Genomic DNA, 12,588 nt, shown 5'->3' with positions numbered 1-12,588 from the left:
TGCGAATGGTAGGTAACACTACACACCAACTGCCAGTCGCTTGATTCAAGATGATTATTTCATTGCTGAATTGCTTGTATTCTATTACAAGTGCATGCTGAAATAGATGACGCCGTTAGCCGAGAATCTAAAGAAAGAGAATCCATGAGTCTGTAGAAGTAGACGTCTGATCATATTCCACATTATGTCTGGCATGAGAAGCATAAGCAATGTCCTATGTTCGACCCGAAGAGCTCTACTACTTACCGGAAGCCTTGCATACCACCCCCCGCATCTAATTCAGACTGTTCTCATCGAGCATAAAATCTTTGTCCATGCCTCGGAAAGAAGTGTTCGCTCTGTTATAGGACGGACGACCCTGGAGTCCCGTGGCTCCCAGCGGCGAAAGCGACGGTGCAGAAAGAGGGCGAATCCTGGTATCCTGGCTCTCAAAGTCCAGCTGAGGGCTCTGTAACACATTGCTACCACCACGACCGACAACCTCCATACGGCGCCGACGGTTCGCAAGGATGTGTTCATGAGTAAAGGACATGGTATCGGAGGTGATGGCAACGGAGTCGTTGTCTTCCGGCTCAGTGTCGACGACATCGCTATCCTGGCCAAAGGAAGAGGTATAGGCACCAGAAGAGGCCATGTCGTCCTTGGAACGTTTGGAAGCCAAGCTTGGGCCAAGGTCCAGAAAGCTGATCTCACTGTCGCTCAGGAAAGAACGCTGCCTGGTCTTGTACCGTGCCGGGTGAAGGGGCTTGTTGAACTCGACAGCCGTCGCCGGAGCCACCTGAGAAGCGAGCTTGGGAGTCTCGTTGTCTTTGCACAGGCGGCCACCACCACTGTTATCACCAGGTTTCTGTAAAGCAGGGGGGGAGGGAGATTCGGAGGCGGTCGAAGTTGACAGCTTCCAGTGCTTCTCAGCTTTGTTGATATTGATCCGGCGTGAGCCAGGTGTAGACGAATCAAAGGCAGACATGGTATCTCTCTGCGGAGGGGAACGTGGATTCAAAATAGCAGACTCGATGAAAGTATCCTCCGAACTGCTGATGCTTTTGGAATCAATTCGGCAGTCGGATGAGGGAGTCACGATGGTTCTGGTGTCAAGCTGAATGAGAACCTTCTTCGGGCGACGGATTCTGATGGGATCGGAGGTACGAAGGGCACTGGGGAGGTTCAAAGGGCTCTGACAGCAAGCTGTGTGAGGTAGAGAAGATAGGAGTGCCAAAGAAGCTAGAGAAGAAGGTAATGGTGATGCTTGTTGCTGAGTCGTCAGGAGGGCCTCACTTTCCTCTTTCTTTCTCCGCTTTACTCCTCCCTCTTTCCCCTCTTTATTCTCTCCAGATGCTTCAAGCCAGCATTCACTTGTTTCACTGGTAAGTATATGAGACATATTCAGGGTATGTAAAGCCACTTGATCGGTATTAGAGCCTGGCTTCACAAAGACCAGCTCCCTATCACTGATCCTACTCTGGTGTAGCTCAGGCAGCGGATACTGGGCGTTTCGGTCTGAAGCAAAAGACACTCTATCCCAAAGTTCTTCCCATGCTCGAGCTTCGGCAGAAGAGCAGTCCGAGCAGTCCAAGTCTTGGGAGGGAAGTGGATTTCCGGCTTCCTCATCTCTCGGCTCTCCAAGATTCAGCTTGGTTTCCTGATGTGATGGATCCGTACTCTCCACCATGCTGTCTGCCTCGAGAAAGAGATAGCTATCTGCCAAATCTATGACTGGAGAGTTATTGCCATTCATAGCGGCCCACCTCATCTTGAACCACGATCTGGTTATTCGGTATAAGGTGGTACCAACAAGTCAAGTCGCTGACATTCGATTCCGCGGGCTTTACGGAGGCGATTAAGAAATAAACACCCAGAAAGGAGAAGGCAAAACAGCTGGTATGAGACAGTATTTGAGGGCTCAGAGTCGTAAACACATTCCCTCGACTCACTCAGCCACTCCGTGTGAATGACGCTGATCAATACTAGTATATTTGCGATAGGACACTCTTCTTCTTGCCAGTCTTCCGAGTATGCCACGACACTTCTTTATAATCATTCGCTAGGCTAGATCACCTGTATGGCACAGCCACACACGAGTTGGTGCCTCCAGTCAGTCAGGAACAAGGCATATGACTGCGGATAGAGGGTGGTGGAGGACGAATGATAAGGTCATCTGTGGCAACCAACAATTAAGACCTTGTCTAGATGGATCGATCCATCAAGACATACCTAGCACTGAACATGGCCCTGCGTGATCCAGAAATAATTGCCAGTCTCTTTGTGTTGTCCTAGAGCATGTGTCTGAGACGGTTTTCGGGTGTGCCACAAATGACGACCCAGGTTGTTCGTATTTCCCTGGAATGTTTCTCCGAGCATTGGTGGCGCGTGGTTAAGCATCCTGGTTCCTGCATTTGATCATCCAGCCAGGGTGTATGGTCATCCAGTGGATCTGAACATATAAGAATCACTCCTGTATGCCCGTCCACCTGACTGTAGGCAGAATCAAGAGCTGCCTGGTTCTCATCACCAGGCAGCCTAATAGTTAGTGGACCAGGATCTAAAGTACCAACTAGACACAGGGGTAGCTATCAAATAAGATCAATCAATCTGATAGAACAAACTTTCACAAGTTGGTTAGGGCAGCAAGGCATACAAGGCAGAAAAGGAATGAAGGACAGCATAACAGTGTGGTAGAATAAAAACAGCACCAAAGCTATCTCTTCTGTAGGAAATATTGGAGCTTATTTAGGCTTAACTAATAGACCTGGGTTATCTTTTCTATAACTATAATAATTAAGAAAATCTATTTCTCTTGACCTGTTGTCCCTTCAACCACTACCAGTAAATACTACTGATCCAGTCTTATGGGGTTGCAACAGATGAATAGCATTATGAATGTATAAAACTACTGCTCCATCTATTCATGAGCACCACATGATAATATGACAAAGGGGGAAAATAGAGGGATCGTGGACAATAGCCAGTGACATGCTGACTGATGTATGTGTCATAAGACTCATATCGCATTTCCAAAACCAAACCAGACTGGCAGAGATGAAATGAAAGGAAGAAAGAAGGAAAGAAAAAAAGAACTTTTTTCTAGCATAATATGACCAGACCAGGAAGGATGGTCAGTAAAATCAGACATGATGACATACTCTGTAAGGGTTATACAATCACACACACACTCTCTCTCTTTCCTTGTTTTTTATGAGCAAAAGAAAAGAAGGGAACGCAGTGCCGTGTGATTCAACTAATCAGAATCAAGTTTCTCCTCGTCATGTACTCGTAATTCCACCACAGGCAGCTCCTCATCCTCATCGTCGTCTAGTTGCGGAGGGATGTCCTCAAACGAGGTGGCTCCGAAGGCGGCACCCGGATCTGGGCTGTCTGTTAAGCCGACGAGGCGGGTATCGGAATCGCTGAGGTCGCCACCCCCGACAGCTGTGTTACTGGCGTTGTCGTCAAACAGGTCCTCGTCCTCACCCTCGCGGTCATCATCAGACCCTGGCCGAGACGGGGTATGGTTGGTCACCAGCATCTGCGAAGAAAGAGGGCCGTGGTGGACATCTGCATCCTCGGAGAGGCGGTCGAAGGACCACATGGGTTGATCGTTCGACAGACCAAACGAGCTATGGAGCGGCGCTCCGCCGTCAAAGTCGTTGTCATCGTCAAAATCCATCCCTTCTTCCGTCAGATTGCTCCCCTTGGCGAGGATCTGTTCGCCCGACGCAGGGTTGTTTGAATATCCCGGCAGCTCGTCGTCGTCCTCCTCATTCCGGCTGCTGTTGGTCTTCGCTTGGATTTCGGTTCGCAAACCACCACCTCCCGCTTGGTGAGCTGCTCCGACTCCGGCTAAAGCGCTCGACGACCCATTGCGGGAGGAGCCGCCGAGGCGCTTGCCTTCCCCCGACGGTGACGTGCCGCGAGACTGCGCCGGAGAGTCCGCCTCGGACGTGGGAGGTCTAGTAGACGACTCGGTGATTTCTTCCAGGACTTTCCCGCCCAGAGGCCGTTCAGACCGACGGCGGTAGAAGAGCAGGTATGCGGCGGGGGTGACAACTCTTTGGGGGTCGGAAACCTTGGACACATGGGAGTCTGCGATGGTCAGTTTCGAGAGGAGGACAAAAAGAAAGAAAGAAAGAAAGAAACAAGAAAAGCTCATACCATTGTATTCATACCACTCATCGTTGATAAAGTTCTTGGCAAAAGCAGTATAGTGACCGCCTCCCAAACCACCGTAATGGTTGTCGACGGCAAACAGATCGTAGACCAGACTCTTGTCCTCTTCTGGATTCTCAACTCGACCGGTCATGTCGAGGCCCTCGACGGGGAAGTCGACGAGGACGTCGATCTTGTCACGGAAGCCACGGCTGGCGCTGAATCGTTTGAGATGCATGACCAGGATATCGGGGGTCTTCCAAAGTTCAAACTTTTTGCTAGCCCGGCGGTGCTCCTTGCACCGCGGGCAGTACCAGGCGTCGTTCTCAGAAAGAATCTCCTCCTTGTTGAACTCATCCAGACACTCGTTGAGAGTCACGCCGCGCTTCTTCCGCCGGTGTCGCAGATCCCGGCGAGCCTTCAGTTCGGGATCAGGGAGATGCTCGACATGAGTCCATGTGGGACCGCCGCGAAGGGAACCGGGATCCCGAGCGTCGCCGCCAAAAAGGGCATCATATGCTTTCTCGTTCCAGTCCAGGACAATCCCTTCACCAGGACGAATCAAAGGACCCTTTTCAGCCTGCTGCTGCTGCTGCTGCTGCGTCTTGGACACATCTGTACTACTGTTGTTGCGGGAAGTTTGGTGGGTAGAATTAGGATACATGCCTTTAACGCCCGCGTACATGTCCGGCTCGCTGTCCGATCCGCCACTGGACGCTCGGCTCGCGCTGTCCTCATTATCCGACCATTCACTCGGCTTCGCATGCATGGTCACGGTTGGGGCCGTGACGGTCTGAAGTTCGTCCTCGCTGCTGATAGGACTGGCTTTGGCCTGTACAAACCGGTTCTTCTTCTTGGCAGCTCCACGCTCCCGTTTAGGCTGCTTGCCTGGCGGAGGTTGCTTCGCCTTCAGTCGTGAGGTCATCATCATATAACCTTTGTTCTCATCCACAGACTGGAAGCCCAAGGGAACAACCTCTGCAGATTTGACGATCTTCACATCAAAGAGGTTTTGAAGGGCGGGGGGGATGAAGATACCCGTAGATTCGACTTTCTGAGGCGTAGCAGTTGGATCCGTCACGTCCGAGGCGTCCTGCATAGAGACGTCGACGAGGCCATCTTCCCCTTCCACGGAAGATGTCTTGATCTTGGAGTCAGCCGACTCAGCATCGTCATCGTTCATGATAACAGTATCGGAGTCTTCCGCCGCTGTCGCGGCCGCTGCCTCCTGATTTTCTTCACCCGATGCATCTTCGTGGAGAATGTCCCGGGTCGTCATGGTTGCAACTCCAGCCAAGATCTTCTTCAGGATAGCATCGTAGTTGTAAGCTTCCTCCCGCGAGATGACCGTGTACAACGGGGCCCCAAACAGCGACCGTTGGGAGAAACGATTGTTGGCCTTGGGTCGGATGGCACGGTGGAAGATCGGGACCAGGAGGCGGTCCGCCTTGGGGGATTTGAAACTGGGAACCTCCTCGTTCTGGCTGCTGTTGAAGGAATACATGGAGAAGGACTTCTTGACCTTGTCCGGGTTGTAGTTTGTTGGGACCGACTCGAGCTCATATATGCCGATGTCGTCATTGGTGTTGATCTGCAGTTCGGCAATGGAGCTCGTGTTGTCGAACATCCGGTAGAACTTGTACTTGTAGATCTCCGCCATAACGAGTCGTTGGGCATCAGAGCCAACCTTCTTGGCGATCAACTCCTTCAAAGCCTTGACGCTGGCGTTCTTGTCAATCTCGACATCCACCAGAACAGGCTTGCCATTCAAGGGGAAGAAGAAGATCTCCTTGCTCCACAGGTTCTCAATGGGAATTTGGAGGGTCAGGTTGTTGAACGGATCGAAAATAATGCTGACCTTGTCGCATTCCGGGCAAACCAGGGTCGATTTGTACATTCCCGCAAATAGATCTGTGATGACCGAATCGTTGCGCGCCTTGTATATATCCCAGTTCTTGTCGGCAAACTCTCGCAGGGCGGTTTTGTTCCTTACCATCTCGTCCGTCGAGTCAGGCTTTTCGATATACGGCTTCTTTTGGATCCGGTTCAGATCCTCCTGTAGGCCATCCAGGAGGAACAGAAGGAACTCTTGAGAGTCCTGCTGTCCGTACCCAGAAAATGCGGGACCATAGCGGCCAATGGTGTTCTTCAGCTGACGGGGAGCAAAAGATGACTGGCCGGCTTCATCGTAGATCAAGTGCAGTAGATTGGCATACACCTTGGCAAAATCGCCATTGTGAGCGAGGGGGTTGCTTGGGTTTAGGTCCTTCTTGTGCATGTTATCTAGAAAGGGTGACTGTTAGCATATCAACCTTCCGGTCGGCTCCCCAATTCAATTTGCGCGCAAAAGGAGACGGACTCAGGAAATAGTATGTTAATTCCTCCACGCTCCGAACACACTGCAAGGCCGAGTTCATGTAGCAGGTGTTTCCCAAGTTGCTCAGTCCCGTGCAGCCTCGGGGCTTGCCATCCTTACGTCTGCCGCGGATGGGCTCGAGGACTGGAGAGGAGCGACCGCTGGAGGCCGGACTCTTGTCGGATTTGAGCTTGGTAGCCTTGATTGCGCCGGTCGGAACCCCTAATCGGCTGAGGGTCTGCTTCGAGGCTTCCGACACCCAGTCTCCGTTGGCGCCGCCAGCACGCTCTTCAAGGACGATGACATCGCTGCCACCCAGACCGGCGACATCGAGGGTCATCTTACCATTGTAGTTGGCGTTGTTGGTCTGGTCTTTGCATTCTTCAAGGAGCTCGCGCTGAGAACCCTCGGAGAGGGAGAGGAACGTGTTGAGGTCCAAGGCCAGGCTGTTGCCCGCACTGGCAACCAGCGACGCAGCCGGGGCGGGAGACGCGCTGCGGGAGGCAACTGGCGTCATCACGGCGGAGCCCGCAGCGCTGCCCAGGCCTCCAAGAATCCTCCAGACGCGGACCTTGGTCGTGATGTCGATGTTGGCCAAGCCTTTGACCTCTTTCAGCCACTTTTGGAAGTTGGTGTGTCGGCTAGCCAGGGTCTTGATGGGGAGGGTACTTTTCTCCCGGAGGGTCTGCGGCGTGGTGCCTGCCACAGGGCTGGAAAGTTTCAGGATGGTGAAGACGGGCGGGTTGACCTCGTACTGGACATTTTCGGCATCGCCCCCCGAGGCAGTGTTGTGGGCGTAGCGGACGATAGCAGGGGACTGGCTGGCCAGACCGTACCACTTCATGATCAGATCCCAGGCCTCCTGGGGGACGATCTCGTAGTCTTCCGAAATTTGCAGGCCGGGACGCATGGGCACGAAGGGCTCTCCGGTCTCGTCCTTGAAGCTGGTGACAGGGTCCGTCACAAGTACCAGATCCGAGTTGTCAACGGGGCCGATCTCGCCTTCGGTGGCCGTCTTGTCTCCCGTCTCTGCGTGCGTTGAGCTGCGCGAGAGGACCCGCCGCAGCCAGGCGCTCGAGATGACGTAGCCTTTCTGTTTCTCCTGCAGCGGCATCATCATGAATCTCGTCACATGGGCGACCTGGTCATCGATGGAGGGTAGATCGTGTGTCGCGTGTGACTCCTGCGACTGGGAGCTCCGCCGGGTGGACGAGGTGGTGGTGTAGGTCGACATACTGGACGGGGTGGGATACACGACGGTAGGAGACTCTTTGGCCTCCTCCTCCTCTTCCTCTTCCTCGGCGCCCATCATATCCACCGAGGACGCTCGCTGGGGTACTGACTGGTCTTCCGAGCCCATATCCATCTCCACATCGGCCTTCTGCTCCTCGTTCTGCGGTTGCCGGGGTTGCTGCTCGTGGTCGGGGTCGATCTCATCTGCCGACCGTTTGACCGCCGGTGAGGACGACCGGACGGGGTCGCTTTTCTCGGAACCGGACATGTCGGCCAGGGTATCACTGGACAAGGTCAAGCCAGCACAGGCCGTCGAGGGCGATTCGGCACTGCAGGCGGACTCTGGGGTGGGGGAGCGCGGGCGGGCCTTGGTTCGGATGCCCAGAACCTCGTCCTGCAGGTGGGCGGGAATGTAACGCGGCGAGGGCGAGGCGGAGGAGCTGCGGTCGGAGGTCGAGCGAGCAGCAGTCCCTGCTGGGATCGAGGAGGATAGAGAGGTCGACAAGCCGGGCTCGTGGCGGTGTTGGGGACGTCTTCCGGCGGCGTCTGCGTGTCTGGCCTGCGGAAGGGCAGCGGTTCCTCCTGGTCTGCGAGGCTCTGCAAACTTGCGGCGCTTGGTGGAAGACGTCGTGACGGTGAGCTGCGCACGTCTCGTGGCAGCTCTGAACAACAACGCTGGATGGATCTCGATTGGGCAGACAGGCGAGAATCGGGGGGGGGGGAGGGGGAATTGGCGACGCTCTTAGAGGGCAGCGAGATCTGGCGAGGGAGAAAAATGCTCGAGGGCGACTGGAAGGGGCTTTTTTTCTGACCGCCCGGTTAGTCAGACTGTGGAGAGGAGGCAGTCGCTGTATTCGTGCGTGGAGGAGAGTGGTTGACACTTATTTCCAAGGGTGTCTGAGCCTCTGGGGGCTTGGGATTCGATGAGATGGGCGCTGAGTTGCGGTGAGTTGAGGGAGTGAAGCTGGTGGTGTTGTTTTCTTACAATAATGGAGGGCGTCGCTGTTGGATCGCTACAGAAGGAGAGCAAGGCAGGAAAAAATAGATTGTTTAATACAAATCAATTCAAATCAATCAATACAGAATAGAATAAAAATAGTCTTCAATAGAATTCTGGCGGTTGATCCTCCTTTTTCTGGTGTATGAACAGCTCTTCTCCTCTATAGACAGTCTGCCGACCAGAGCTGTATATAAAGTCAACTCAGGATGAACCAGCAAAACATCGATAGAGGTCATTTCCAGGCAGCAGATACACCGCATCTGCCCGGACCCCCAGCTCACCGTCGCGTCGCTCATTATCCGCCACAACGGCCGCCAGATCACCACGACGAGCGTGGAGCAGGACCCTGCACCGCTCGCACAGTAGCAGGCCGCAACCCCGGGCAGCGGAACTCTCAGCAGGGACGGGGTCCTGGAACTTGTCGACCGTCTGGATGGTTTTGCAGCCAAAGAAGGCCGGGTTGGGACACAGCATGCACCACGGCAGCCTCCACTCGCTGCCGTCTCTCAGCGCCAGACTGGCGTACGCTGCGTCAAAGTCAAACGTCTCTGGATCGTATCCCCGGAGAGGCACCAGCTGGTGGCTCGCACACCGCATGATATGGATTCGACCGAGGGCGCAGCCTGTACACATGCGGCTTGGTTCGTGGCCCTGGCTGCGGTGGCCTCCCTCTACCTCGTGGTAGACGCCGTGACCAGCATCAAGAACCTTGACGGTCACTCGCCCGTGGCCCAGTAGGCCGTGAACCACGCTGTCGCACCAGTGGCAGGAGCCAGAGCCATCGTCGGGGGGTTCGTACGTGAAGTCGACAGGATGAGCGTAGTAGGTCTGCAGGACTCTCGTATTGGGTGGTTTGCTCTTCTCCTCCGTCTGCGTAACTTTTTCTCTGCTCGTGCTTGTCTCGGTCGAGTGGAAGACGTCGGATTCTCTGCTCGCGCCCTGAAAAATACTGCTGACTGAAGACGAGATGACTCGCACGGTTTGTTTTGGTTGTGGGATTTCTGCGGCCTGAGGCACTCTTCCTGTCTTGGTAGTGACTGTCTCCGACTTGCTGTCAACACTCCCAGAGACACTCCCAGAGAAACTGACAGCTTCTGGCTTGTTCTTTGCTGGCCCGGCCACGCAGGGTATTCCACGCTGCACGCAGTCCCTACAAGGCTTGCTGTGGTCCTCCTCGGCGCTGCTGTAGGAACAGGGCGTCTTCTTTCGCCGCTTGCAGTTCTCGCATGGCCTCTTCCACTGCGGGGGGGTAAGCAACTCACAGTCGATCCCGTCCTCCCGGCAGGTCTGGCATGGATAGACCAGCGGTTTGTCAATGAGCGAGCATTGCTGGTCGAATTCCCAGCATGAACGGCAACCCTGGGTTGCTGGATGGTCATGAGGCGGGGTATCAGCAGGCCCTCCCCCTGTCAGAAGCCTGTCGACGTTGTAGCTGACGTTTGTATTTTGAGGATCTCTATTTCTTAAATTATATCCAGATCCTGCCTGCGTTTCCATGCCATTGCCATCGGGCAACGACCAATATTTCACCCATTGTTGTTCATCCTGGCAATCACCTTCAAGGCCACCACTGCTACCACAGATCTCATCCTGGTAGATTGACAAGGAAGCCAGAAACTCTCTACCTACAGGCGATTTGACGGCCATCTTCACAACAAGTTTCAACGGCTGGGAGCTTGCTTCTGCCTGCTCCTTCTTCTTCTTCTCCTTGCTGCTTGCCTTCCCATCCGACTTGCCAGTCCTCTTCCTTTTGCGGCTGGACGCGACGATTCTCCTCTCCTCTTGTGGGTCGTAGTCAGAGTCCCGGTCGTCGTCTATCCATGTTGCACTCTGGTGGTTACTGCGTTTGCGCAACGAGTATATACGGCTGCCTACCCAGTCCCCGAGGAGATCTTGGCTAGGAGAGTGACGGCGTCGAGTGTGATGCGGGCTGATATTGAGGAAGACTCGCTTGGCAAGCTCGAGCCGTGCTTCCGTATACGCCATTGAAGCCGAGTTATCCTAGCAACGATATATGTCGGTTAAGGAAGGATCTGTGAGCCTGAATGCTTATGAGAGATGCTCAATAGAGAGTAGAAGGTAAAGTGAAGTCTTCTCGTCAGATAAACCTAGCCGAAGTTTGATTGAGCATCACCTTGATATACTGAGAGACGAGTGAGAGGAATCAGTTGTCTCAAGTCGGCATGAGTGATTATAGATCGGGAGACCTCAGTTCTGCCCATTGAACTATTCATTTCAATCAGTTATCTCTGACTTACCGTACAGGATCTGAAGACCAAACGAGTGCTTCAACGAGAAGTCCCTCGACCGCTCTAGCTTTTACAATCCTTGGACTGATGACAAAAAACAGACTATGAGTACTAATCATATTCATTAAATATTTCTTATAGCAGATAAAGTCAACCTGACTTCAGGAACTATATGATAAAGTCTTTCTCATTTCGACATCACAAGCAAGGAATAGTCAAACATAATGCAGTCTGACAATCTAGATATAATTTTCCATCTCCCCTCTGATTCCACCTCACTTCATCGTCTGCACCGGAGTATCAGCCGTCTGACGGATCGGCACCGTGATGAAGCCCGTCCTCTCAACCACCGCAGAATGAATCATTGGCTGAAACGCACCATCGGCAGTATGCATCGTCCAGGTCCTCGTCGTCGTCTTTTTGTCCCCATCCCTGATCTCCGGTTGAGTTGTAGTCGCTGAGACGGCATCATCCAGAGACGTCATCCGCTCATCAGAGAGATCATCCTCGAAGATGGAAGCCGTGGGAACCGTCTCGACAGCAGTGAGCATATCCAGATCCATTTCCAAGTCCTTGGCGAGCTCGAGTTCCTTCTGCAAGAGGTCGTTATTTGCCTTGTTCTGGCTATGCTTGAAGACAATCACGAAAAAGATCCCCAGCGAGACCAGCATGACCATAAACACCGTAATGATGGTGCACACGACCACACCCACGCTGGCGCACGAGTATTTCCCCCGGTTGCGAGCACGCTCCAGCTGCTCATCGGTCGGCACCCCCGTGCCAAAGGAGATGTGGCTGGCGCAGTACTTGGGTGGCGGGTTGGGGTCTGGGAAACCAACCTCCTTGTTCACGGCTGGTGTCTCGGTGATGGACTCGCAGCAGCTATCTTCCAGCTGGACGGCTGCTGGACGTTCCAAGTCCAAGGCCTCTTCCCTCTCCGAGTGGGAATCGTGTTGGGAAGCCATCATCAGGTTAGAGTGAGAGAATGGAAGATATAAATCAGGTGCACCAAAGTCGTTGAAAATGAAGCATTGGAGAATGGGTAGAAGAAAAGAATAAGTCTATGAGTAATTCAGGCGATATCTTTTGTACTGCCTATCCTTCAATCCTTGGATCCTACTTGTTGCCTGAAGTAAACTCGCACATCTCGAACCAAGGAATAAACCAGGCAGCTGAGGTTATTGGATTCAGGCATCTCCTTGACGAGAATAAAAGTATAGTATCAGGTAGGCGTGACAGCTAGCAATGGGCAAATACAGAGTGAAAAGTACCTAGATACTGTTTCACATTAGATGACAGGAGTGACTGGAAATTTGAATACTGCTACTCCTATATCTATTATTGATAGACTTTCCCGATGTTTCAAATATCCACTGACAGTAAATAAAGTATCAAGCTCCCCTTGGTATTAAATGTTGTTATAAAAAACAGCTTCAATACAGTATAGATGGCCATATATTTGAGAACTTCCTCATCAATTCCTCTATCAATCGAATCCTCCCTCAGAGCTCTCTTTGTCAACCTCATCTCTACCGTCATGTCTCACGACATGGCGCTCACATCTCGAGGAGTGTGCGTCCGAAGAGGGAAGATCAGTTGAGTTGGGT

At 53.0% G+C, this 12,588-nt stretch overlaps 3 protein-coding genes across 3 annotated transcripts; all 3 read right to left on the bottom strand.

Annotated features, from left to right (window-relative positions):
- Positions 1-274: 274 nt before the first annotated feature.
- ASPZODRAFT_142037 (hypothetical protein) lies at positions 275-1,750 on the bottom strand (the record flags this gene model as incomplete). The annotated part of the gene is made up of 1 exon (XM_022724810.1): positions 275-1,750. The coding sequence occupies one exon, from the start codon at positions 1,748-1,750 to the stop codon at positions 275-277; it is 1,476 nt and encodes a 491-aa protein (XP_022581804.1).
- A 1,485-nt stretch (positions 1,751-3,235) lies between these two features.
- Positions 3,236-8,405, bottom strand: ASPZODRAFT_64832 (hypothetical protein; the record flags this gene model as incomplete). The annotated part of the gene is made up of 4 exons (XM_022729265.1): positions 3,236-4,080; positions 4,150-4,809; positions 5,011-6,426; positions 6,503-8,405. Coding segments are annotated over 4 exons (4,824 nt in total), but the record flags the coding sequence as incomplete, so codon positions are not given.
- A 2,582-nt stretch (positions 8,406-10,987) lies between these two features.
- Positions 10,988-12,271, bottom strand: ASPZODRAFT_1935512 (hypothetical protein). Its single transcript, XM_022727388.1, has one exon. It carries the CDS (start codon positions 11,947-11,949, stop codon positions 11,257-11,259), a length of 693 nt encoding a protein of 230 aa, XP_022581802.1. The 5' UTR covers positions 11,950-12,271; the 3' UTR covers positions 10,988-11,256.
- Between the last annotated feature and the right edge of the window lie 317 nt (positions 12,272-12,588).

Source organism: Penicilliopsis zonata, assembly GCF_001890105.1.
Source record: "Penicilliopsis zonata CBS 506.65 unplaced genomic scaffold ASPZOscaffold_6, whole genome shotgun sequence".
Lineage (NCBI taxonomy): Eukaryota > Fungi > Ascomycota > Eurotiomycetes > Eurotiales > Aspergillaceae > Penicilliopsis > Penicilliopsis zonata.
This window is presented reverse-complemented; position numbering and strand designations above follow the sequence as displayed.